This window comes from Eleginops maclovinus, chromosome 3 (assembly GCF_036324505.1).
Source record: "Eleginops maclovinus isolate JMC-PN-2008 ecotype Puerto Natales chromosome 3, JC_Emac_rtc_rv5, whole genome shotgun sequence".
Classification (NCBI taxonomy): Eukaryota; Metazoa; Chordata; class Actinopteri; order Perciformes; family Eleginopidae; genus Eleginops; species Eleginops maclovinus.
In genome coordinates, this window is record NC_086351.1 from 12,528,271 (window position 1) to 12,552,982 (window position 24,712).

General features: G+C 39.0%; 3 protein-coding genes across 8 annotated transcripts; 1 reads left to right on the forward strand and 2 right to left on the reverse strand.

Annotated features, from left to right (window-relative positions):
- The first annotated feature begins 35 nt into the window (after window positions 1-35).
- cep72 (centrosomal protein 72) lies at window positions 36-5,492 on the forward strand. Of its 4 annotated transcripts, none has more exons than XM_063880324.1 (15): window positions 40-192; window positions 679-783; window positions 1,045-1,172; window positions 1,518-1,710; window positions 1,793-1,901; window positions 2,208-2,356; window positions 2,458-2,513; window positions 2,602-2,644; window positions 2,942-3,136; window positions 3,243-3,424; window positions 3,513-3,606; window positions 3,700-3,878; window positions 3,976-4,102; window positions 4,195-4,306; window positions 4,392-5,492. In XM_063880324.1, exons 1-15 carry the CDS (start codon window positions 75-77, stop codon window positions 4,450-4,452), a joined length of 1,851 nt encoding a protein of 616 aa, XP_063736394.1. In that variant the 5' UTR covers window positions 40-74; the 3' UTR covers window positions 4,453-5,492. The 4 variants fall into 4 exon arrangements, with proteins under 4 accessions (XP_063736396.1, XP_063736394.1, XP_063736395.1 ...); XM_063880325.1 differs by having other exon boundaries at window positions 2,304-2,356; XM_063880327.1 differs by having other exon boundaries at window positions 41-192; window positions 3,050-3,136.
- Window positions 5,149-18,152, reverse strand: LOC134862402 (tubulin polymerization-promoting protein). Of its 2 annotated transcripts, none has more exons than XM_063880331.1 (5): window positions 17,909-18,152; window positions 12,376-12,456; window positions 11,518-11,853; window positions 7,291-7,444; window positions 5,149-7,208 (listed from the first exon to the last, which is right to left on the reverse strand). In XM_063880331.1, the coding sequence occupies exons 2-5, from the start codon at window positions 12,387-12,389 to the stop codon at window positions 7,014-7,016; spliced, it is 699 nt and encodes a 232-aa protein (XP_063736401.1). In that variant the 5' UTR covers window positions 12,390-12,456; window positions 17,909-18,152; the 3' UTR covers window positions 5,149-7,013. The 2 variants fall into 2 exon arrangements, with proteins under 2 accessions (XP_063736401.1, XP_063736400.1); XM_063880330.1 differs by lacking the exon at window positions 17,909-18,152 and adding an exon at window positions 13,084-13,423.
- Window positions 18,153-19,440: 1,288 nt separating this feature from the next.
- zdhhc11 (zinc finger DHHC-type containing 11) lies at window positions 19,441-24,210 on the reverse strand. Of its 2 annotated transcripts, none has more exons than XM_063880328.1 (11): window positions 23,922-24,210; window positions 22,765-22,983; window positions 22,142-22,320; window positions 21,654-21,755; window positions 21,423-21,547; window positions 21,166-21,321; window positions 20,966-21,078; window positions 20,861-20,882; window positions 20,703-20,749; window positions 20,517-20,571; window positions 19,441-20,244 (listed from the first exon to the last, which is right to left on the reverse strand). In XM_063880328.1, exons 2-11 carry the CDS (start codon window positions 22,981-22,983, stop codon window positions 20,111-20,113), a joined length of 1,152 nt encoding a protein of 383 aa, XP_063736398.1. In that variant the 5' UTR covers window positions 23,922-24,210; the 3' UTR covers window positions 19,441-20,110. The 2 variants fall into 2 exon arrangements, with proteins under 2 accessions (XP_063736398.1, XP_063736399.1); XM_063880329.1 differs by having other exon boundaries at window positions 20,513-20,571.
- Between the last annotated feature and the right edge of the window lie 502 nt (window positions 24,211-24,712).

The window sequence follows — 24,712 nt, forward strand, 5'->3', positions numbered from 1 at the left end:
ACACTGAATGCCACCTACCTTAAATAGTCTGTAGGAATAGTATAACGCTGTGGCAGACAACACGATGTTGGAACATGGTGTTATCAACTCTGTTGCACAGGACGCCATTGATCCTGACGACGACTGGCACTCTCCAGGATGTTGACAACGCTACCCTTACTAACGGCAACAAATGCGCTGTTTCTAATAAGCGTACGTAGTAAACTACTAGAACTGTTGTATGAATCTGACGGTGTTTTATAGTCAGCTAAACAGAGGACCAAACTTTAGACAGGAACACGTTTGTTATGACACGTGATAAGGACAACACGCAGGCTCCAAAAGACGCCTTCGTCGCTCCTTGTAAACTTGTTTGTAACGTACAAGCAGAATAGGTGCACCATTTATTGTGAATTGTGTTGCCTTTATATTTAATAGACATATGTATTTGTTTCGTTGGCATACACATTAATTTATGTATTTATTTTTTATAATTAATGTAATGTTGTTTATCATATCTATCAGTATTGCATTAAAACAATGATTATTTTACCGGTAGAAAATAATAAATAATGTTAGTATGAGTAGCAAACGATTGTGATAACAGTCTTTGGTTTCAATCAGTAAAACAGATGCTGCTCCATAGGGGTGCATTAATGTAAACCCAAACGGATTTATGCTCTTGGTTTCTTCCGACAGTACCTGAAAGCAGCTGCAGTTCGAAAAGTATGGCGGCGGAGAGTTTGACAACCATAACAGAGCAATGGATACGGGAGAGATTACAATTAAAACATCCATGTCTCGGTAAAATTATCTTATTCTAATACAAGCGCCGTATGGGAATACATACAAGCTAATTTTACAGGTCAACCCGTGGCGTTGAGCTTTTGTTGTTTTAAACACTTTTGCAGCTAACCGTAGTTACTTTCCAAAACCTTAGCATCGACGGCTAAGCTAGCACCAGCTAACATAGCCACCGACGATGACTGTGATCTGCTGCAAACCAAAGCCCACAAGCTAATAATTCAGTTCAGTCTCACAGCACATGTCTTTATTTTTAAACAGGTGATGTACGATCGCTGAGCCTCCCTGGGACGTATGAGGAGAAGATCAGACATCTGGGAAACGCACTGAATAACTTTGTCCGTCTGAAGTCTCTGGACCTCTCCTGCAACGCTATCGTCTGCATTGAGGTGGGTTATCTCTGGATCAAGTCTTTTTATCCAGGAAATTGCATTGAGATATCAGGCCATGGCAGCCACATGAAAACCCGCAACACATGAAATACAATATTATTTACAAAAATGTACAATCAAACAAAAAAACAGTTGAACATAAGGGCCAAAGAACAAACAACCTTATGCCTCTTTCAGCACAGTCTTAATGACGCTCTTAAATGTATTCATTGTTATGAATGTTTCTAATTTAAGATATCTTTGTAGAATATTCTATTTTCAAAATCTGTACTTGAAAATACTGATCTGATATCTGTTAGAAACTCTGAAACTCTTTTCAAGTCTGTATTGTTTCCTCCCTAGGGGGTTCAACATTTGAAAGTGCTTGAGAGGCTGATCCTGTACTATAATCGCATACCTTCCCTTGAAGAGGTGAATGTGTTGTACGAGCTGCCAGCTTTGAGAGAGCTCGACCTCAGACTCAACCCTCTGACTAAAAGTTACCCGCAATACCGCCCTTTCCTGGTGCATGCCATGCCCACCCTACGCAAACTAGGTAAAATATAACCTAGTCCCCCAGCTTGGGCTAATCCATGGTCAGTTTTCAATGTAACAGAGTGTCCTTTCTTGCTTTCTAGACAGCTGTCCAATCAGAGACACAGAGCGCAAAGTTGCCATAATGCAGTTCTCCTCCGACCTTCTAACTCAGCAGAAGAGCTCATCTTTAAATCAGGTTGCCGACCAAAGGTAAACTGACAAGTGCTTGGGTTTCACTTCAATTTATGACTGAATAGGTCTAACTATGATCTTGAGAACATCAGAACACTCAATGTATTGTGATGTTTGGTTAGTGTAGTAAGAGAAGGACAATTTTGTTAAAAAAAGAGTGACTCAAGTGATTAATTATAAAGACAGGCACCACAAACACATCACTGTAGAGATTTTTAGGACTTTGGTTACAAAACACTCACTCACAGTTGCAGTTATCCAAACAAATATCTCACCTGTTATTCTCTAAAGTTGTATCTTTACTGTCTTGCTTGTGGTTTACAGAAGCAGTGATCAGAGGCTGGCTTTTGTTAACCGCTTAACCAAGAGGCTCTCTCTCTTGACTGACACTGACGATATTGTGTTGAATTTTGTTGCGAGGAATCATGAAGGGCAGAGTGACACTCAGTCTCACTCAGCGCCGGAGGAAGAAGGTAAGATGTGAAAGTCAACAAATACAGTTTCAGTTTAAAACCAACCCAGCGACAAGTGTGTTTTTTTTCTAACTTCTATTCAAACTTTTTTTCTGGCTCAGAATCAAACAACGAATCCAAAGATTTTACAGAACTGAGGAGTTCTACTCCGAAACAGGTCATTTTTTTACTTCTGGTCAAACATTATTGTCAGTAGTACATCTACATTGTTATATTTACTGCATGTGTTTCTGTTTTATTTTTAGGAATGGGCTAAATCCATCCTCAGGAATCCCCCTACAAATGATGGTAAGTGTCAGTTGATGATAGGGAGCTATCGAAGCACCTGTTTCTTTTGTTGCAACTTAATAATAAATCCAAATAGTTAATCTCTTATTCTGTTGCTGCTATAACACCTGAATTGAACTGAAAGGTCCAGTTTATCTTATCTAAATAACAGCTGCACCCTGATCATTGACCTGTCTTTTCCACTAGGTGGAGACAGAAGCCAATTCTTGTTTTATTATTGTATTAATCTTATTTTAATCATGAGCACGAGGGTAAATTAATTTCAGTGTATTATTATGTCATTTATAATTTGACCAGATAAAACAGAGTCCAAAGTGCCCCACATGAAAGAACCATCTCATAAAAGAAGCTCTTCCACAATTAAAGTGACTGAAAGACCAAAGGTGTCCTTTGGCCCCTATGTAGAGAAACGCAGACCTGTGATTGGAAAGCAAAAGGACTTTGCCAAGCAAACCAGACAGGCGGCCAAGGGACATTATACCCCTAATCCTGGTAAGAATAATGTCTGTCCTCAATACAATCCTTTGTCAGACACTAATAAACATCCACACTCCACTTTCTTGACATGTAATTAAATGTGTTTTCAACATTTTTTCAGATCAAAGTCATCGTCATAGTTCTGCGTTAGTTCATATCCGGCCTCCCAGTCCACGTGGTCCTGGTTTGAATTTGTCTGACCCCTCCAACCCCATCTTACATCCTCCAAGACTGACCTACTCTAGCTTCAATAAGACAGAAGGAGGTATCACCCTTCAACCGCAAGGAGAGAAGAAAAAGAGGGTGGGAAATGTGTTCTTACTTCTTCTACAAAACAGATTTGAAATAGTTTATTTTCTTATATAAACAAATATCGTATCTTACATCCCAGGGTGGTTATAGGAAACCTCTGGAGATGCTCCTCAACCTCGTGGACAAACACTGGACTGGAGAGCGATCGCTGCATCATAACAACAACTTCCTGTGTGAGTTTGGACTTTGGTTTGGGGAATGTGTTATCTGATTACAGGAGCCTGAAGATAATAAATGTCTTCTCATTATTCTATTTTTGGCTCTAGCTCAGGCAATCCAGATCCTCTCCATGATGGAAAACGATATTTCCAGTCGGGAGGCAGAGGTCAGGACCTTAAGACGGGAAGCCGATGCACTTAGCTTTCAAGGGGCAGCACGTGAGGAAGAGCACAAAACTGAAGTTCGTTACCTCTCCGATCAACTGGAAGAAGCTCGCAGTGCAGTTGTGAGTGGATTCAACACTAGAAGGCAATGTTGAGCTTTAGGAGGCCTTGATGATTTTAATGAGCATACTGTTATTGTTTTAATTTTCTCAAACATAGGCCAAACTAAACGAGCAGTTGAGGATTGTCTTGGAAGAAAATGTCGGCCTACAGAAACAGCTCATCAAGTTAGAACGACAGTATCTGAAGTCTATGAGGAAAAGTTCACCAATTACTCTGATTAAAGGTGGGTGTGTATGCCTATTGGAGAAAAGTAGGAGTGCTAATCTGGCAGTTTTATTTTAGAAAAACTCACACTTCGTTCTTGAAAATCCTTAGAGGCCCAGACAGAAGTGGAGGAACTGAGGAAAGAAATCGAGGGGTTGAGGGAGAAAGTGCATGAGACGGAGAAAGTCAAGGATTGGTCAAATAAGCTGCAAGAAAGCCACGGGTAAGAAGATGCGGACATCTTGATGTTAATACTCTTTTTTTTCGTGTCCACAATTAATGATGTTCTCACTGTTTCTGTACTGCAGGTCTCTGGTGGCTACCAACGAGTGTTTGCTAGCTGAGCTAAAGGGAAGTGGAGAACTTTAAAGAGCAATGCACAGTGGGATACAAATTTCAAAGCAAGACTTTGCTGAGCTTTATATTAGCATTGCATTCACTGCACAAGCCCCTGCAGCTACAGACTTTTTTTTTAACGTGATATCCTTTTTAATATGTGTGTATTAAGTTCCAAGCCCTGTTTTAAAAAACAACAACAACGTGTTTATTATTTAAACAAAATCTGTATAGGCTGTGTTTGCTTGATGTAAACAATTTGGGGAAAGGCAATTCATCCAAGGAAGTTTGTGTATGAGTGTGTGACAGGGCTGTTATGTTAAATGGTTTTAAGGGGGAAAATGTTAGTGAGAAGGTCATAATGTATTTCCTGGACCAGTAGCAAGATTGTGTCTCTCTGCTTTCCCCTGCGTTTTTTTTCTTCTATTTTGTAGGTCACTTGTGTCTTCCTTTGCTTTGTACGCTGCAGTGGAATGAATGCATCTAGATTCCAGCTGCACTGTGACTTTATTTATATCTCTGCCTTCGGGCTGGAGAGCTACACACACACACACACAGATGCACTTTCCTCTCACAAGCACTAATGCGAGACCTGGCATACCAGGTTAGCATGTGGATGCTTCTACATAAACTGAAAGTAGCTTGTTTACAAGTAAATATTACAGGTCAGTAAAGCTGAAACAGGGGGTTTCACATATTCCTGAAAAAAAGCCATACAAATATAAAACAGTGTTTTGACTGACACCCTGAAACATGCTCCGCAGAGGTTCTGGGGTTTGTTTTTATTTTAAGTAATGCACTACAAATCATGAACACACATTAAGAGGTCTAAAGAACAAGAACACGCTGCATGCACCAGGGCACAATAGTACATTAAAAGTTATTTGCAAAATACAAAAGACATTAAAGGTGCACAGTATTTGGCATAAAGCACAGAAAACAGATCAAGCTACGGCAGCAGACACAAACTAACACAGTAATAGCTGCTGGTTTTAATGCATGATTCTTCATTAGCTGAGGCTACAGGTAGTGTGTGACCAAAACACTGTCACTATGTTGGAAAAATATTCTACAAAAGTATGTCACTTGTTTGCTATTTTCCCTTTCATCTCATACATCATATACAACAGTAAAGCCCTGCTTTTGTTTTCAGTTGGTTTTGTGCCTTGGATGACAGTACCGCACATAATGGGTACTCTTAATCTTTACCAACAGACAAATATAACGTTGGAGTGTAGCTGACTTTGTATGTACAAGTTGATACATATTGATTACAAAGCAATACAATATTTTATCATAATCCCACTATTTCACATCACATTTTTTAGCAGTAAAATATTGAAGTCTGTCCAGTAGTCTGTCCTCACAGCAGTTCAGATAAGATATGACAAACTCCTGCTCGTCTATATGCTTCTGAATCAAATGCAATATACATAAACATGCACAAAGTACAGCAATACAGAAAAACAACAACATATGTAGTTGTGTCATAAATTAAGCCATGTGGCTAAAACTTTTGGAATATACACAATCTTACCACAAATATATTAGAACTAATGTATAGAAATCTAATGATGAAATATAAGTAAAATGTTAAAAATACAATCTTGTACAACTGAGCTCATCTAATGTGGTAAGAGCTTCTTAAACTGAATCCACTAATTTGAAATTCAAAATGCATGTTGGCAAAAGAGAACATATATTATAGATTACTATTTCATTTTTTGTTTTGTTGAAGTGTTATAATCAGGCATATTGTAAAGGATTGCATGGAAGGAGTTTATATTTTTCACAAAAGTAAGAAGAAATGGCAAAAGTCCAAAAATGTGTAGTCTAACGGTTAACTACTTTGTATCTAAGCAAAAAACTAGGTGTCAAAATCCTTAAGATATTTACTTGGTTTGAGCTGAAGGCAAATAATACAAATAACAGTGTGAGCTCCTTAAATAAAAAAAATGAACAGCAGGTTATTTTTAAGACTTCATAACAATTGACAAGTGGGGATGGCAGACTGACAATTAACACAGAGATGGAACAATTTAAGTTTTGTAAAGAATTAAACATTGATAATATCTCTGTCAGAACTGTGCCGATTTCCATTGAAACGATGCACAGCAAATAAAAAATGCATTTGTTCAGCTAAATAGGGGAATAGAAAAATCTCCATTAAAAAGTGCAATGTTGTTAATTCATCCAACTGTTGTTTTTCTTGGCATGTTGTTCATTGTGCTCAATAAATATTATAAGGCCCTATCATGGAACAAATCTTTAATATTCATAGCGTAAGTTTCTCTCGTTTGTTCTCTTCAGTGTTTGGCAGTAACTTGCGATCAGACAGGAATGTACCAGCTGGTGATGACATTGTAAAAATAGATGTAAACAGTTTTCCAGTTCTCACACTTCTCAAAGAGAGGAACTCAAAAACGACTCTTCTACACGCACACAGACACACACAAAAATAGATGGCTGGGGAAATCCTATATAATATGAAATCCTATTCTTTTGTGCTTTCTTTGAGTACTCTTTTAATAGAAAATTATCCTAGTAGTTGTCCAACTGTTTATTTCCTTACCCCGCACTCGCATGGGTTTGCCCTAAGCGAGTTTATTCAATTTCTTTTCGTACGTTCCTCGATGTTTATACCCCGAGACGTATCCAGAAGTGTCAACCACGTCCACTCGTCCAGCCTTACCCTTCCCGCGGCCGGTGTCATCAAAACGCTCCTTGTGTGACCCCGTGAACTTGGTTGGGTCCGTCAGACGGCTCACTGTCGGGGAAGCCACGGCCCTCTGCGAGGAAGTTAAGAAAACATTTAAGGTTATCCCGATCCTCCTTGATTAATAAGTGTTATATTCACCCTTTGAGTCTTACCGTGACTCCTGCAATGACGGGCGTCTTCCCCTCAATCAGCTTGAAGACCTCGGCCTCGGCCTCCTCTCCAGTCTTTTCTTTATATTTCTTCCTTGCCAGCTCAGCAAGTGCAGCCCTGAACTCTTCGTATGTGATGGTGCGACAAGATTTCTTCCTGTAATAAGGTCGGAAAAGGAGCTTAAGTATGGGATAACACTTGTCACAGTATATTGCATAAATCCCACAAAAACCACTGTCTCCAGGGACAGAAAAGCCATATTTTTTATCAGCTTTTTTCCAGCCTCTCAGTAAAGTTTGGTTATTTTTTGGGGCTTTTTGCCTTTAATCGGATAGGAGAGTGACAGGAAAGTGGAAGAGAGTCGGGGTGGGATCTGGAAAGGACCACGGGTCGGGAATCGAACCCGGGTTGCCGGCGCACGGTGCAGGTGCCCCAGCCAGCCGCGCCATGGCCCGGGCCTAAAGTTTGGAAGCTTAACAGTATTGTACACAGAGCCATGTGTGATCACTTCATCATGGCAGATGTAAGACACAGCATGGAGATGATATCCTGCTGAGATAAACAATAAGAAACTTTCACTGTTTTGATGTCGTCTCCCTGTACTCAACTGTTGTCTGAGCAACCGCACACATTTATGTGACTGTCTTTTCATACCATGGATCATATTGTGTCCAGCTTTACACTTCAGCTGCAGTCAGGATCCAGAGCACTGATGTTTCTCATTCCAGCTCTCGACACTTCAACCTGCTGAAGCCCTGTATTCATTAATAAAAGTAAATGTTGTAACCACTGACAGTACCGTACCACAGATCATCATCATAAATCCCTCTCCCTCTGAGAGTGCTCCAGTTGTTTAACTGGCCCTCTGCCCGTTTTACTTCCATGCAAAAAGTGCATAGTAACACAAACACAAACAGCCATCGCCGTGGTAATAAATCACCTAAACAACAGTCCATAAAACCCACAGTCCTCCTGGGCAACCTGCTGTCATAGCAACAAGCCACAGTAAACAGGGATGTTTGGGTTTATTATTAATTTGACTCATCCAGTGAGTGGTTTTGTTTGGGCGATTCATCAGTGTAGAACATTTGAGAGCTCCATTCCTCTGTGCCTGTTCCATGCTGTCTATTGTCACAGGGGAACTGGACTTCCAGCTGCCGCTTCTGTCCGAGCAAGATAACTGTCTTCTGCAAATCTCCCCACACTGAGCTATTAAATTCCCACAAGCAAATACATTGTTAAAGTGCGTAAATAAACAGTAAATCACAATCTGAGGTGGCTGTGATAAGGTAATGAACGACAAGGGTTATAGGGTGAGTGGAGCTTTATTTTATTCCTGGTTACTGTGGTATCTTACCTGCTGTTTATTTACATAGTTCAACCATCTGCAGTACATGATCCATATGGATCTGACACAGTAGTTGGCTGAATCTGTGTCATGCTAATACGCCCCTGCACTGCCTACGATCATGTTCAGTGATGAGGAAATACAGCGAAAGCCTACAAAAGAAGCCACCATAAGGCCATGTGAGCAGTTAATTAGTCAACACCAGATTTGTTCCTCATCCTTAGTTAAAGCTGTGGTGTTCTGGCTCCAAGCAGGGAAACAACACAGCCCAGACTCAATGTGGTGCAGCAGACTTCCACACCCACAATAGATACAGATTCATTCGGCCGTACCGTGATCAGCCAGTGCTAATTAGGATGTTTAATTTTTCGTGTGCAAGCAAAGAGCTTTGACACTGATTAAAGGCAAAGTGGAGATCTGCATCTGTGGCATGGCAGCCCTCCCCAGCTCATTCATGCTTGGAGTCAGAGAAGACAAGAACACGAGCCCTTCCCCCAGTCTGTACTTCTGGCTCACCACACGCTTAGTCGGAAAGTATACCGTAATATCCTCCTCGACACAGCTGTGGTTCATAAAGCAAGCTATCTGGGACCCTCAGTAAAACATGTGCAGCTTCGATGACACATTGACATCCAATGACTATGTATTAACGTAATGTACTGTAATGTTTAAACAACACTTCACAGATTCACCACAGAAAGCATGTGTGACAGGAAACATGTTTTTTTCCCTTAAAGTGCTTGCACCATATTTTTAGCATATTTCTAAATAATGCTCTCCAAAGAGTGGGTAAACAAGCCTAAATCATGCTGTCATCTTTAACTTCACTTGCTATTCTTGCCAAGAAGTGTTAACAACAGTAAACATTGACAACCATTGCCATGCCAACAGTGAAGGTGTTTATGTGTTTGAATCACCACCAGTAAACTTCCTGTGCTTTATAACTTTATCTCAAGCATATTGTAAGAAATAATTAAGTTATTTATTATATTTCAACAGAGAATTTCCAAATCTTATTTAGAAAATCTTTGAACTTAGGGTTGTGAGCCTGGCTTCCTTTTTGAGACACACAATTTTCAGTGCTTTGTTACTATTTTTGATAAAAGCTTACGATATTAAGGCTATTTTTTTGTTTTAAACTAACTGGTGGTTACCAAATTGATTTTAAAGTACAATACTTATTTTATAATTCATTCTGTTTTGCTTTCTATGTGATACACAACAAATATGAAATCACCAAAATATAACCGTTTTCCACATACTGTATATTCATAACCGTTGAAGTCAGTAAGTCCTAGTTTGGTGGAAATACATTAAGACTACAATTCTTATGTTAAAGACACAGGGTTAAACACCCACTGACAAATTACATTAAAACTATTATGGATCACCTTATTGTATGTAGACATAGTGAGTAAGATTGGATAATTGTTACATACCAGCAGATGATGGAAAATTCACTGATTCAATGTGAGATTCTCATTCCTGCAGCAAGACCAAAGGAAGTGGCTTCAAGTCATACTGTTTTATTCTGGTGCTGCCTAGCAGAATAATCTTTATTCATAACACTAAACCAGGAAAAAAATCAAAGCTGCTTTATGTATGACTGAACATAATGGAGAAAAAAAATCCCTCCTCTCACATAGTGCTATCACCAACAGTCAAAATATACTCTTTAGTACTCGTGGTAATCTTACACACAGCAAAAGAAACATGTTTGCCTTTTGGTTAAATAATATCAAGGTTAAAGCCCGAGGTTTGAAATAACTGAGTAGATTTACTCAAGTACTGTACTTACAGTAAGTACAATTTTCAGATACTTTTACTTTACTTGAGTATTTCCATTTCATGTTACTTTAAACTTCTACTCCACTGCAATTCAGAGGTAAATCGTATACTTTTACTCCATTACATTTATTTAATACCTTTAGTTAATTTACTGAGATTAATTATGAGAAATATAATCAACACTTATTTAAGACAAATAAGTCTTTAGTTACACTAGAGTAAATTCATAAGCTACCCTGCAGTATACAAAGTAAATGCTGCACCTTTACCAGCTTTGGTAACACATTAATGCATCAATAATTATAATCAAAACATAGAGTAGATATTTTTCTATGTTTATCCGGAAGTGGGTCAATTTTCATAATAAGTACTTTTACTTTTGGTACTTTAGGTATATTTGGATGCTTGTACTTTTACTTGTAACAGAGTATTCCTATACTCTGGTACTTCTACTTAAGTACAAGATCTCATTATTATTAGACTCTCTACTCCATTTATATCAGGCAGTAAAGGATAAATAAACCAGGCCTGAGGAGATACAGGATTAGCCATCCTGGCCTCTTGCTCTGGCTGCTGCTGATTGACAGCTGACCCAAGTTAATATAAGAAAACAAGTTATCGTCAAGACTGCCCACAGTCACGGAAATCAGTCACTCCAAAATGTGTGCGGTTATAGTCTCTTGCATATACTAATTTGACAAACATTGTTGGCCTAATATTGTTGGAGCATACATTAATAAAACAGTTGACACTTTTATTAGGTGTTATTGATAAGGTTGAAGCCTGTTTTATTTGACTGCTTGCCAAAGACGATGCCACTGAGTGTATCTCAACACAAAGACAATAGAATAAAAGCATTCCTACATGAACAGTCAAAAGACTTCTTATGTTCTCAACAACCGCAATGCAACCATGCTTTCCTCCCTATAGTGACCTTTGGGCCTGCTAATCTGAGTGTGTAAACATGTAGTCATCTCTTATTCAGAATAAGAATCATGTCATGGCTTGCCTGCAGGCTGAGATGTTGCCAGATATATGAAAGGTTGCTTTATACAGTGAACTGTAGCTCAAAATTACAGTTTGTGTTTCTTACTTGACTTTGCTGAAGACGATATCCACATCAGTGAGGGTGATGTTTTTGCCGTCGATTACACCACAGTCCTTGCAGAGCTTGGACCAGTTCTTGCCGTGCAAGTCCTTGCCTGTAGCGCGAGTATCACCATGGATGGCGAAGCGGCGAAACGACTCCTCTAAAGCGGTTACCTCCACCGGTGTGGATGAGCCCACACCTCCGTCACTGGTCCCATTAGACTCAGTTGAAAGCCTTTTGGACATCCGGTCTTTAGACTGTTCACTGTGTGGCCGTAAAGGGGCCGAGCCCAAGTTAGGATGCTTGGCTGTCTGAACTTTAAAGTCATCTATGTTGTCTCTGATGGGGAAGAAATACAACATCATTTGTAAGAGGTGAACATGGCAGTTTTCAGTTGAGGTGATGTAATGGAAAATGCAGCAACACTTTCCAATGACAGCAGACAGATTACAAGAGGTCCTGTTGGCTGAACATCAAGCAACAACGTTATATAGTTCACAAGAAGAAGAAGAGGGGTTTTGTTCTACAAGATTTGGAACGGGCAAACCCTTCCACAGAATTTGAACAGTGTGTCATTCCTTAAGGTCAAGACACAACTGGCTAATTTGTGTTTTGTTATCCCCTCTTTGTTAGGTACTTCTGTGTAACAAGGCAAGGTTAGACTCTTAAGAGGTGCGTTTCTGTGAATGCAGTGCCTGTGAATGCACATATGTCTTGCGTGTTCTGGCATAGAGGTGAAGGATATAAATAGATCCCTGTGGAATTCAGAATCCACACAAATCAAGAACCAAGAGAGCAGATGGGTATTTTTAACTAACATACAAAATGTGAAGTGAACACTCATAACTTCTGCACACTTACTTCTGGTCTGCCATGCTTGTGTGGGAATTTGGTTCCTTCTGTGCAGTGCTTGGATTAGCTGACTTTTGTTTTCTCTTTGTGCTGTGGAAAAGATGAAAATGGAGGTGAATACGGTGAGAGGATGTGTCTGTAAATATGTGAGTGCCAGAGAGTGGAAGGAATTTAAAGAAAAAAAATACATTAAAGCAATTGACACGACACAACACGACACAAAATGCAATATCCCACTCTTGTCCTATACACTCTTTGATCCTGAATGAATCAATACACGATTATGTACGAAGAAACACCCAATCCAGTCACACAAATACAAAGACATTGCGGGAAACCTTCTAATAATAACTACATTTTCAAAAGGAACAAGATAAAAATTCCTCGTCTTCATCATCATTAACAAATTACTTCAAGATCACATCCGCTTGTAAGTAATTGTTTGCTGTGAGGATTAGACTAGCACGCAAACAACTTTGCTTCCCTCTCTCGATTAAGATGATTTCATTCAGTCTGACTTCAGGGATTTCTCTCTCAGCACATCATCATCCTGACTTGCATCTCTATGTACAGAGCAGCAACATCTGAAGGGCTTTTAAAAGTCCTTAATAATTAAAGTCACATAACTTTCATCCAAAACAACAAAAAAGTCCCTCTGTTATTTCCATGAACAAAATGTAACCCTAAACTTGTAGCAAATGATAGTGCTCGTCTCACCTTTCCGCTGTTCCCATACTTAGCTCAGCATCCTTAAAGCTTGTGTGTAGCAAAGTACACACAAACAAAATCTCAAAAAACAGTGGTTGTATGCAAGATGCAAACCGTAGATAGATGCGGTTTCCTGTGGACCAAACCGTCTGCTCCAGCTAGCAAATTTTCAAGCAAGTCCCTCAAGAGCTTTCACTCACCCTAAGCAGGACCATGTACAGCGAAGGGGTTTGTTTCCACGACTCTGTGGCCAACAGTCACAAATGGGACTTTGCTAAGTACTGTCAACACTTAAATTGGTACAAAAGTTCCAAGATTGACACTGCATAAAGCCATTATAATCAGGATGTCGATTCTAAGGAGAAAAAAGAATAGATTATTAATGTCTATGAATAATGGCATTCAGAGCAGCAGACACTGGGACCCTATTGTCTAATACTAGTGGCTCCTCTGTCTGACCCAGGCCCATTTCTTCATACACACACACGCATGGGGACATCGCAGAGCACCCCTATTGATGGCAGGGTTTTGTAGTCATATGTCATCGAGGACTCAGGCCAACACAATCCAGATAGAGGTTGTTGAACATTTCATGTTTTTTATAAGTTTACATACCACAAAATATGTGTAAATCATCACTACGATATAAGTAGATCAGTAGTTAATGAAAAAATCTAAAATCAGTTTGTTACACTTCATTATATGATCATATTTTTAAGTACACTTAGAAAAGAAATGTAAAAATATTTGAAATAATAAAGTAAAAGGTGTCAACTTTTAAAACTGGGCCATAGTTCTTTCAACATACATGAGACACCATTGTTTTGTTTATTTTTTCACGGAACTAATACAATCATGTCAAAGGCTGCAGCTACTTTATATACTAAGTAATATTTTGATTTTCTTTGTATTAATCATTTACTCATTTAGTTAATAAAATGTCAACGTCTAGTCCAATACCGATTCATTTAAGTTAATATAAAAAATATAAGAAGCAATTTGTTTCCTTTGAGAGGCTAGAACTAGAAAATATCTGCATAATAAACTACTTAAACGATGTATTAATCCCTATAGTCTGCAATACATTTTTGTGACAATGGACTATAAAATCCTTCATCATTTTTATATCAGTTTCACCATCAGCCCAAAGTCGTTTTGAACAGATTCCTTGCTTGTTAAGTTCTGTTTATGCAAATATCTTCTGTCTGCTTCACTTGGATCACAAAAATCCAATTGCATTTGTGGATAAAACAAACGTATATTGAATTTAATCCATGTACTCAGCACTAATTACATCACATTCACTTTAGATCATCACATTCTGTTCTTAAAAAAGTTTATGGAGGGTTTGTAATTTATATTCAATAGAATTGTACTTTAATAAAACAGTTTATTCAAATTATAACCTACCAACAAGGAAACCTCAAGCAGAGTAAAATCTCCTTTGTGTTTAGGTGTGATGCCCAGAGGTTATTTTTAAATTTACTTTTATGTGGGATCCACATCCTTCAAATGGAGTAGCCACTTGCTGTGTGTTTTCCTTTGTGCGTCAATGACAGCAGCAAAATCAATGTGAAACAAAGGAATCTTTTCACTCTCCTCCTCCAAATTATAATCAGTCGTTCCAAGTGTCTGAGTCCTCAGTACAACGAGCCTCCTCAAACCACATCATGTTCAATACATGAGAGAGAGGTCATTAACACAGTTCAGTGGCCTCAAGTACTACACATAAGCAGATGAAAGGAAATTCAGTGCTCTTACCGAGCTGTTGTGATGGTATTATGATAAACTATATGGACAGTTTGGAGAATAATTTGGTGCAGTGAAGGTTTACTTCACCAATAGGGTAATTTGGCCAAATTCCTGCACTGATACAAAAATGAATGAGACAAATAAAAAACATTGTTGTAGATTTTTTTTTTTACTTTGCCCCACTTTCCAGATACAAATGAGCCATTTGGTCAAGAGCAGATCTCCAGAGACAAATCTGTGACTGGATGACAGCATGCTTACATACACTCGCCTTCTGGCAATACACTGCACAGATGAGTGCTTTAACCATAAATTGACCCATTTCGAACTGCATCTATTCATAGCAACAATACACAGCCATGGCTGGAACATTCTATTCATTCTCAAGGGGGGAGATCAGCTGGTAGACAACATGCAGACTTAAACACCAATAAATTACATTTTGAGTTTTAACTGTTAGCCCGGCAGATGGATTGTCACTTATGATGACACTGGTCCCAAAAGGATGTGAATATTTATGAGTCTGTGAGAGGAGAATGTGTAACTGAGGTATATTCCCTCATCACGCCATCGTAGTAAGTGGACTTTTAGAGATCCCATCTGCTTTTTTATCTGGATCACTGTCCTTTACAGGCAGCTGCTCAGGAATGTGACTGTGTCAGATGATCAAAACATAAAGCAGAGACCATCATTACTACACTGGAGCCCCCCATTGTGCTCAAAACTGAGCTCCATCTTTAGTACACATATCTTCCAGCTATTTGCTACCTATTCTGGTGACTAGACAGCCGCAAACCATGATTTTCCCCCTGAAACTCAATCATTGAGCCAATGAACTGCAACAATGAGTTAATTAATTCATTAGCCGATCAATAGAAAGTAAGTACTAACTATTTAAATCATCAATTTACTTGTTTCAATCATATGTTAAGCAGAAATGGCAAACATTTGATGGTTGAATAGGATTATTTATTAAAATATAAATATATTCTGGTGATCTGAACTAATGGATAGACAAACAAGAGATTTTAAGAGTTCATTCTGTTTGTAGGCAATGTTTGATGACCTCACCTATATGTCTCAAGGAAATAATGACATACAACACTGTATGTGGGATTTTATTTTAAAATAATGTACATAAAAATGTATTTAGGGGACAATTTTCACCCAGTGCTACAGTGTAGTCTATTAGGACTGCTGACTATTTTCTAAATCAATCACTTGGTCATGTTTGAGTAGAGTTTATCAAGAAGATGCTTTAGGATATTCGCACTTTTTGTAACATTACGTAACATATTTTTTATAAAATTCTCTTCAGTAATGTGTTTTTATCACACAGAATTGGAAAGAACATTGTTGGCTTTGGTGTTTTCCTAGACGTTGTTGATAAAAACAAGATTGTGGAATCCCTATCCATCAACATGGTCTCCAGACACCAATAAATATAACCATTTCCCAGTATGGCCATTCCTCCAACCTCACTCCCCCCCCTGCCCAAAGACACAAAGAGGGAAGGCATGACATCAGCTTGCTGCAGCTCGACTCTGAGGTCACCACCACGCTCTCTCTGTCAGTCCTCGCCTCCCTAAACCCCTTTAACTGCTCTGTGAGTCAAACATCTTGGCAAGCATTGTGCAGTAGAAAAATAAGCTGTTTGAAACAGGCTACAGTGGTTATTGTTGGCAGCAACAGCAAGCCAAATAGAGTTATAAGGCAGTGTAAAGACAGCCGGGGGTCCTTATGCAACCCCACATTTGTGAGGAATACATGATGCCTGAGACAGGATAGTGTCCATGACATGGCTCCGATGGAGAGAGGCCTGTTGGGCCAGCAGCAGCAAATTATCTCTGAATCTAGTTTAAGATTTTGAGAAGCCAGACTGGGTTGTATAATATTATCTCAATTAATTAATTAAACTAATTTTAAAGTATTTGCAATGCTATGCTAATGCCATCTGTGTTTCTGTTGCAATATATTTATAGCAGCCACAAATGCTGAGAGATAAACACAGTGAAAAACACCATGGCAACTACTCCCCAATGTAAGGTCAACATGAAAAGAAAATTGCCCCACGGTTTTGTGTAGTAAAGAAAATGCTGATAGACTGCAACACTTAATTTGGCCCGAAAACCTTCCCCTGTTTCTAACCTGACCTGAGATTGAGTCATCACAAACAAAATAGGGTAAATTACTCTCTGAGGTTAATTGTTTGTGACAGAACCCAAAGGCTCTCAGACCAATGCAATGAAACCTAGAACAGAGAAATCTGGGACAAAGTCAGTGACTGTGTCTTCTTCTCATGCATACTTAATTCCACCTATGGAGAGCACGCAGATACACAACAAAATTAATTAGAAGGTATTAACTTTTTTTTTTCGTAGTGGTGTTTGAATGGCCTTTTAATTAATTTCCCTATGACATTAATTTGCATATAATCAGTAAGCTTATCAAGTAGGGACTACATTTTTCATGCATAATTATGTAACTATCTGCATGTTACCCAGCAGCTTGGCATGTAAGCTGTAGCCACAGGCAAGACGCATTGTTAATCATTGCCTCTGACCAATAACGGTTCTTAATGGAGAAGCCTTCACTCTGGTTGTCATTGACCCCGCGTTTCAAAGATAAACAGAGAGCTCCTGTTTATGTTAGTGGACATTGCTGCAGCTCCTGCTGCACGAGGGTGTCTGAGCGAAACATGTTACATAAACTGGCAAATGTCAGATCCCCACAGAGTCCACGTGATCAATGTGTTATTGTCAGCCCCCCCAATGCATGTCAATACCAAAAATGGCATTATAGCTAAACATTGGTTTAAATTCTTTAAAATCCTCAATCTTAAACTCGAGGTGTAGCATTCTGCCTAAACAATAGCTTAAAATGTTCCTTATGTTGCAACATTTAGAACCTCTACAGGAAGCAAGCGTGCAGAGACATGAAAACAAAAACAAAAAACACCTAAAGATCTATTTGTGTGGGCTTGCATGCAGTAATCGAATAATGTATAGTGTGAAAACATGCATGAGTGCCATGAGCCAAAACAGGCAACAATTTAAGAAGTGCCAAATCCATTTTTAATCACCTGGTATTGATGTAGGCTAATCCTCCGTCAAATTCACAAAACCATAATTGCGCGTCGCGGAGTCCTGAAGCGTGTTTCCTCCCCGCCGCCTGTGCTCTAGTCTGCCCGACAGTGCGCTGCCCTCCGAGATGCTGAAGAGAAACCAGCCCGCTGATTGGCTGCCGAGCTGTGCGAGGGGCTGTTTTCTTCTCGCCTCGGTGTTGTAGCTATGATGGTGCCACAGTGCTCAGTGGAGCTCGAAGCATCTTTTGGGTGATTCAGGAAGCGGAGATGGAAAATGTAAACAAACGACGAGGAGCGTTTTATTTGGAGGGTCGTTGCAGCTTCATTAATAACCAACCAGGATGAACCCTTTCTGTAATCATGAACTATATGAGGACATGATAGTCCAATGGTCACATACAGTAGCAATAAAATGTTTTATAAAAAAATATGAGTTCACTCTTCTCCTGGCTCTTGTCCAGGGAAACGATGTCTTAATGTCCTTTTAAATCATGATGAGAAATGTTCTTCTGGCAAGAATGATGCTTATCCTGCCCGGACCTCAGAACCTTACTCATCTGATGTCCAGTGAACTAATGTGTTACATAACCAGTAGCCATGGTTGGACACTTTATGTAACCTTTAGTCTTACTCATGGCTTGAATTATATTGTAATGCGAATCTCCAGTATACAATTTAAAGACAGGTGCTATTGGCACAAACCTGCATGTCCATAAGCAAAAGAAAGGGCTCAGATCATGATGAAAACATCTTGGACTGAGTGAAATCATTTGATGACATAATAGTCTATCTACAGCTGCTTCAGTTGCGCCCCAGTGTGGTTAATAGCTGCACTTACAGCATTTCCTTTCAATATCCCCCTTTCATGTAGAATAAGGGAAAATAATCTATATTTACAAACAACTTGTCTTTGGTATTAAAACATACAATAATGATATTATTTCCCCCCTTTTTACATGAATGCTGCTAATAGCCATCTAGTGTTGAAAATATGTAACAGTCTTTCAATAAAGACTTCGAGCAGACATGTTACGGAATAGATAACACATATTCTTCCTCATCATTGAATTTCAGCCGAAGGCTCAGTTCTGACTTCTTCCATGTCCATTTCTGTGGCTACATTCTGTCAAATGTTGCTGTTCCCTTCTAGACACATCCATCTGATTATCATTTTGTGATGTCATTAAAAAAACAGGTTAAAATATTCCCTAAACTGTAGCCTTTAGCATTGATCTATTTGGCGATGTTTTTTCCCCTCTTGCTGAATGAGTGAAACTGCTTTTTACATCAATGTACAGGGCTCTATGTGGATGTCAATAAATGGACCCTCTTCAATGCTTTGTTTTAACCACTTTTGCTGACGAATCAGTGGTTCATGCTGTATGTTGCTGACAAATCCATTCAGATACACACGTTTTTAGTTCAGAATACCGTGTTAGAAACTGTAGAAGCTGGAACAGGTGGCTATGCTTTGCCTTTAAAGTGCAAATGTGTGGTCAAATAGGTTGAAGAAGAATCTGCATCAAACATTAACTGTTGAATCTAAAATCTTTACTATCAAATCAAGTAAAAACAGTCTCTAAACCCAAACAGCTTTATATAATCCTTAAATAATCATAAACAGCAACAGAGAGCTACAGAGCTGTCCTTTTCACAAGCTAGTTCGCTCCACTACCTTTAGTGAGACTATGCATTTTTCCATAAAAAGGTTTCTCTTTGGCCATCAGATAAAATGATATGAAGCTAAAGGTTACTGCCAGTACATTTCTTGATCCCATTTGGCTTAGAATAGAAACAATAAACTTCAATAACATGTTTGAGAAAGATGCCAAAATCCATCCATTTATCTGATCAGTGGAAAAGTGCTCAACCTGGAAGGGGGGCCGGACTTTGGCTCTCTTTTCAAAATCAGTGAGAAAAAACAATGCTTTAAATAATTCGAAGGTCGTCATAAAAACACAGTGCAGATAAAAAAAAAAAAAGAAAACACAATGACGGCTTCACAATTGTTCAGACTGCAGATAAAATATCCACTGGAGGAAAAAACGGTTTCCATGAAGTTCAACACGTCCTCTGTCCAAAACACAATGCTCCGTGTGATTGTTTGGCAAAGCTTTGTGATGCACATCTTCCTTGATAAAATTATGAAACCTCAGAGCAGCTTATCCCGATGCATCGCCATGCAGACCTCAGTTACTGCTAAGTGTCATCTGGAGTCATAACGGCGCTGCCCAGAGGGTCCTGCACTCCTGGAACTCGGTGAGCAGACGTCACAACGCCGCTGTGAGTCTCTTCATTTTCGGGCATCTTGTTATTACTGGTGTTCAATTCCCCTTTTAGACACAGGAATGAAGAGGGGATAAGTATTGTTTACAAACTGCATGGACAAATATTATTTTGTAATCCATATTTAATAAACTAGGCTGACAAAAGTCCTTTAATCTGTCTACAATGTATATAAATGTATACTTTATTTCCAATTCATTTACAATGTAATGCAGTCCATACATTCTGCTATTTTGAAATATTGTTGCATCTACATCATCTTAAATTAGCTTGATGCAAAGAAATGTGTAGAGATAATTGCAAATTGTCAAATACCTACTTGGATTTTCTGTGCCATAATGGAAACTGTTCTCTGATTTCCTAAAGTTCTCCAACTAGAAAGCAAGCAGAATTTCTATGTAGTATTCTTTTACCTTTTCACTTCATAAAAATAGACTTTTTTGTTTTTTAAACCCATTTGATGCATGTTAAACAATTCAACAGATATACAAAAGGGCACACTTACCTCAGTGCATATTGACTCTGAAAGTCGGCTTTTCAAATTTGCAGGTACTGCAGGAAAACCAGTGACATTAACTCACCTTCAAAATATCTTAAATAATAGTACAACAACCTCTGTAAGGAATGTGTTTTACCCTGAACTCTGTGAAAATGCTGGCTCACCGTCAATGGAGTTATCTTGACACTTTAAAGGGGAAACAAAATGTGTTTTTAGACACAAGAGAGACTAACCAAATGTCAACAAGTGTGAGGCAAGACGGGTCTCACCTGTAGGGTCTTGTTATGGATTTTCACATCTTTTGGATTTCCTGAGTCAGATTTTCTGGTCTCTTTTTGGCGCTGCATCTTTACATAATCATACGTGCTTATGCCTTTAAAAACTGTAAAGCAAAGAAGAGTGAGAATTATTGACTGCATGAAAGAAAATTAACCCAATTCAAATGTCTGTCTTGCAGATTGGGACTCACAGAGGTAAAAGTGAAAGCCCAGCAGATGACCGAGCAGCAGCAAGCAGGTGATGCTCAGAATGGCTGTCACAAAGGCTAAGATAAGGAGACCAGCTGAACTAGTCTTTATGGGTGCCAGGGGTAAAAACACCAGCCAGGTACCATTCCCCAGCATATCTACAGAAAGAAGGAGCAAAAGAAGAATTATGCAGTCAGCTTTTAACAAAAATATGATCAAAGCTGTTTTGAAAGCAAAGTTCCATATTATGGTGACTCACCGTGAAACTGAGGGGCCGTCCGGAGACTCCCTGGATCCAGGTAATGCTGAATACATATGAACAAGATGACAACAACGAGCATGAAGACGCAAAGTGTAGCAGAGCACAGTGCCACAAAGAAGTACCTGAAGGCAACACACAAAACCTGTAGTTAGTTTACACAGCATTGCACCTTTCATTTAAACATCAGCTATGGAGTCAGATACAGAACGTCCATCCATGTTGCCTTACCAGTAGTTTCTGCCCCCCACACAGGTGTTCAGCCATTTGCAATGGTGATCAAAGTCTTCAACACACTTGTTGCAAACACCACAGTGTTTAACTTTGGGGCCACTACGGAAAGATGTTGAACGTCATTAAACGTTTGAACGATTGTAAAATGATATAGCTCTCATTTTTAATGCAGAAGAAAAGAGTTGGACCTACTGATTATTTTCCTTATTGATTAATCAGCTGATTCGTCTTTAGATAGAATAATTGTTTGGTTCATAAAATTACAGAGAAAAGTAAAAAAGTGTTGATCCTGGTTTCTCAAGGTGATATTTTTAAAAGATCTTGTTTTATCAAACCAAAACCCAAAGATATTCAGTGTAATGTAATATAAAACAGAGAAAAGCAGTTTTGATAAATGGATTGTCACAACTGTTAGCCCTTACTTTCCTATCAATTGATTAATAGATCAATGGACTAACCGTTGCAGCCCTCCTTTAAATACTTACACCTTGACATCACATAAATAACAGTGTAGATCCTTGATGACGTGCGGTTGCTTCATCCGGTCAAAAAACGGCATTGGATTTGAGTAGCTCTGTTTTGCCCTCACACTGCCATCTGCTGGGTCTATAGTCACAGCTGCAATATTGGTGAGAAAGTGCAAAACAAAAGCTATGCCAGTTACCTGTACACAACAAGAGTCAAGGAAAATAGCCAAAATGTTAGTGCAATTCTGCAATATGTGTTAATACAGTACAGAATAGTTAGTGGCAGTAAGAGATACTGCAAACTGATGCATACAAGTGAATGTTTTGTGTTAAGTCAGTTCTGAAGAAATCAACTGTTCCTATGACTGAAGTGAACCAGTGTTGACATCACGCAGCATCCAACATGTGACAAAATGATGTGTTTTAGGCTTTATAGAGACTACATAACCAGAGACAGTGATGTCTTGTATGACTGAAGCCCATACAAACAGCACACACAACAACATCTCTGTCTTGCCCAGCAGCCCAAACAAAACTGTAGCAGAGACGGTTTGCTCCATAATCAATTCTGAGAGACCCATTGCTACACACTTAACAGTCAGCCACAACAACACAGTATCGGCTGTGTGTTTTAAGGATACAGAATAGACCACATGGTTCCATGGTGGAGGCAGAAGAGGGATATAGATGCCAAAGCTGACGATCCCGAGGTAGCTGTACACCACCCAGCCGACTACTTGGAAAGCCTGGGGGGGCCACGACCATCCGTTCACCCTTGGAGGTTTTGAGGGGACCAGTTCATTTTTACTGCTGCCATGCATGGGAGATGTGCGTCTCAGCTTTTTGTTGAAGCAGTTCATCTGGAGAATAAACAGTCACATATAAAAGCTTCATCCAAGCGCCTTCAAACCTCGTCCACACATTACACATGCAAGTGCAGCTCCGGCAGAGTGTGGCTGTATTTGCTGGGGAAATGAGTTAGGAAAATGAGTTGAGCATGATAATGTTCAGCCATTATGGTACAACACTCACACTGCCTTATCTGGATGTAGCTTATATTCTAGCAACAAATACAACATCCTTAAACTTATTAGTTAAATAAATAATTCATCAGAGGTACAGCAGACAAAATGATAATATACTAAAAAGAAAAAACTACAGCTTTCTAAACTGATCTTAACAAAAACTGTCACTAAAAACTTAAGGTAGGAGTGATTGTAAAGCTGCTGTCTTACATTTCATTACTTTTACAATACTCTACTTAATAAACTGGCATTGCTGTGTATTGTGTGAAAAAGGTAGTAGCAGAAGAGTGCTTTATCCATTCTAACAAATGGACAGAACCAGTGGGTATAAATAAGGAGCATATTGTCACATATTGTCTACAGCAAACAGCTGATCCAGAGTAAAACAGTTACACAAAGTACTACATGCGATTCCTTAACAAGGCCTTGGAATCACATGTTTTCCTCAGGCTTATAGCTGGACACAACACTATGATAAAAATCAATTAAATAGCATACAAAACCTAAAAAGCAGCAACTACTTGTGAAGTCAAAGTCAACTCATCAACTCGTTTGTGTTGTCTTCACGCCTATTGGTTTTGTTGCGTCCGTTTTCCTTAACAGCAGTTGGCTTATAATAATGGTCGCCTGCTTTAGCTCTCCCAGCGTTTTGTTTTGCTTTATTTACAATTCAAATCATTTCAACGGCTCGAAAGAGACCACAAAGTAATGCCGAAAATACCCGAGCGTTTGTAAGAGCAGCGTGTGTTTTCATCCACGAATAAAATACTTACTGTTGCCGTTTTAGGAAAGCGACCGACATTAAAACAAAAAACTAAATATTCCAGTTCAGATCCTGAAGTCGATTTTTACCGTTTGATATCCCATAATTAGTCAGCCGAGCAGGTGCCTCAATAAATAAAATTCACATACTGAAATGAAATGTCCGGAAATAAAGCGAAACAATTAAAACCGTAAAAAGGATAAAATGCTACGACGTCCTTGGGTTTGTGTCACCGAGGGAACTGAATCAGAAGTTGAACAATCAACTCACTCAGCAGGTCGGAGCGGCGCTATGGAAACCGTCCTACCGCGCATGCGCTTTTCTCAAGACACACAGCTTTTTATTGTGGCCCTTCACCGAGTGGATGACTGCGCATGTAAACTGCTTGTCAATCTAACAGTATTTGCTGTCGTTTCTCATACTTTTAAACCCTGGAGAATATAAGGCCCTCAAAAATAGCCTGTGGTTATCATTATAGCATAAGGGAACTGAAATCACAGATTTGCGCAACACTTCTGCTTTGAAAAGACCAATTCTTCCATCTTAAACCTCTCATGTAACAATAAGCTGAATGTCAATGTATACTGCTTGCCTATCGTTTTTTTTTTTAAAACTTCTCTTTTGTGTCTCATGTAGTGAAAACAAAGAATATTTTTGCTCAGTTAAAACACAGAAGTTTACTTCTTCACAAACCAGGACTCGGTCGGATAACCTTACAACATCCTCTAACTGCAGATGCATTACATTTGGAGGACTTTTATACTGGTTGACAGTTCCCACAGCATATTTATTGTACAATGC

Excerpts from the sequence above, each read along its gene's own strand:
- cep72 (XM_063880324.1), top strand. The coding sequence starts at position 75 with ATGGTGTTATCAACTCTGTTGCACAGGACGCCATTGATCCTGACGACG. Across the intron at positions 3,137-3,242 it reads ACATTATACCCCTAATCCTG|ATCAAAGTCATCGTCATAGT; the intron begins GTAAGAATAATG and ends ACATTTTTTCAG. Across the intron at positions 3,607-3,699 it reads TCATAACAACAACTTCCTGT|CTCAGGCAATCCAGATCCTC; the intron begins GTGAGTTTGGAC and ends TTTTGGCTCTAG.
- LOC134862402 (XM_063880330.1), bottom strand. Across the intron at positions 11,854-12,375 it reads ACAAGCATGGCAGACCAGAA|AGACAACATAGATGACTTTA; the intron begins GTAAGTGTGCAG and ends CTTCCCCATCAG. Across the intron at positions 7,209-7,290 it reads CCGTCATTGCAGGAGTCACG|AGGGCCGTGGCTTCCCCGAC; the intron begins GTAAGACTCAAA and ends ACTTCCTCGCAG.
- zdhhc11 (XM_063880328.1), bottom strand. The coding sequence starts at position 22,983 with ATGAACTGCTTCAACAAAAAGCTGAGACGCACATCTCCCATGCATGGC. Across the intron at positions 21,548-21,653 it reads GTGGGGGGCAGAAACTACTG|GTACTTCTTTGTGGCACTGT; the intron begins GTAAGGCAACAT and ends TGTTGCCTTCAG. Across the intron at positions 20,572-20,702 it reads CAGAGTCAATATGCACTGAG|TTGGAGAACTTTAGGAAATC; the intron begins GTAAGTGTGCCC and ends CTTGCTTTCTAG.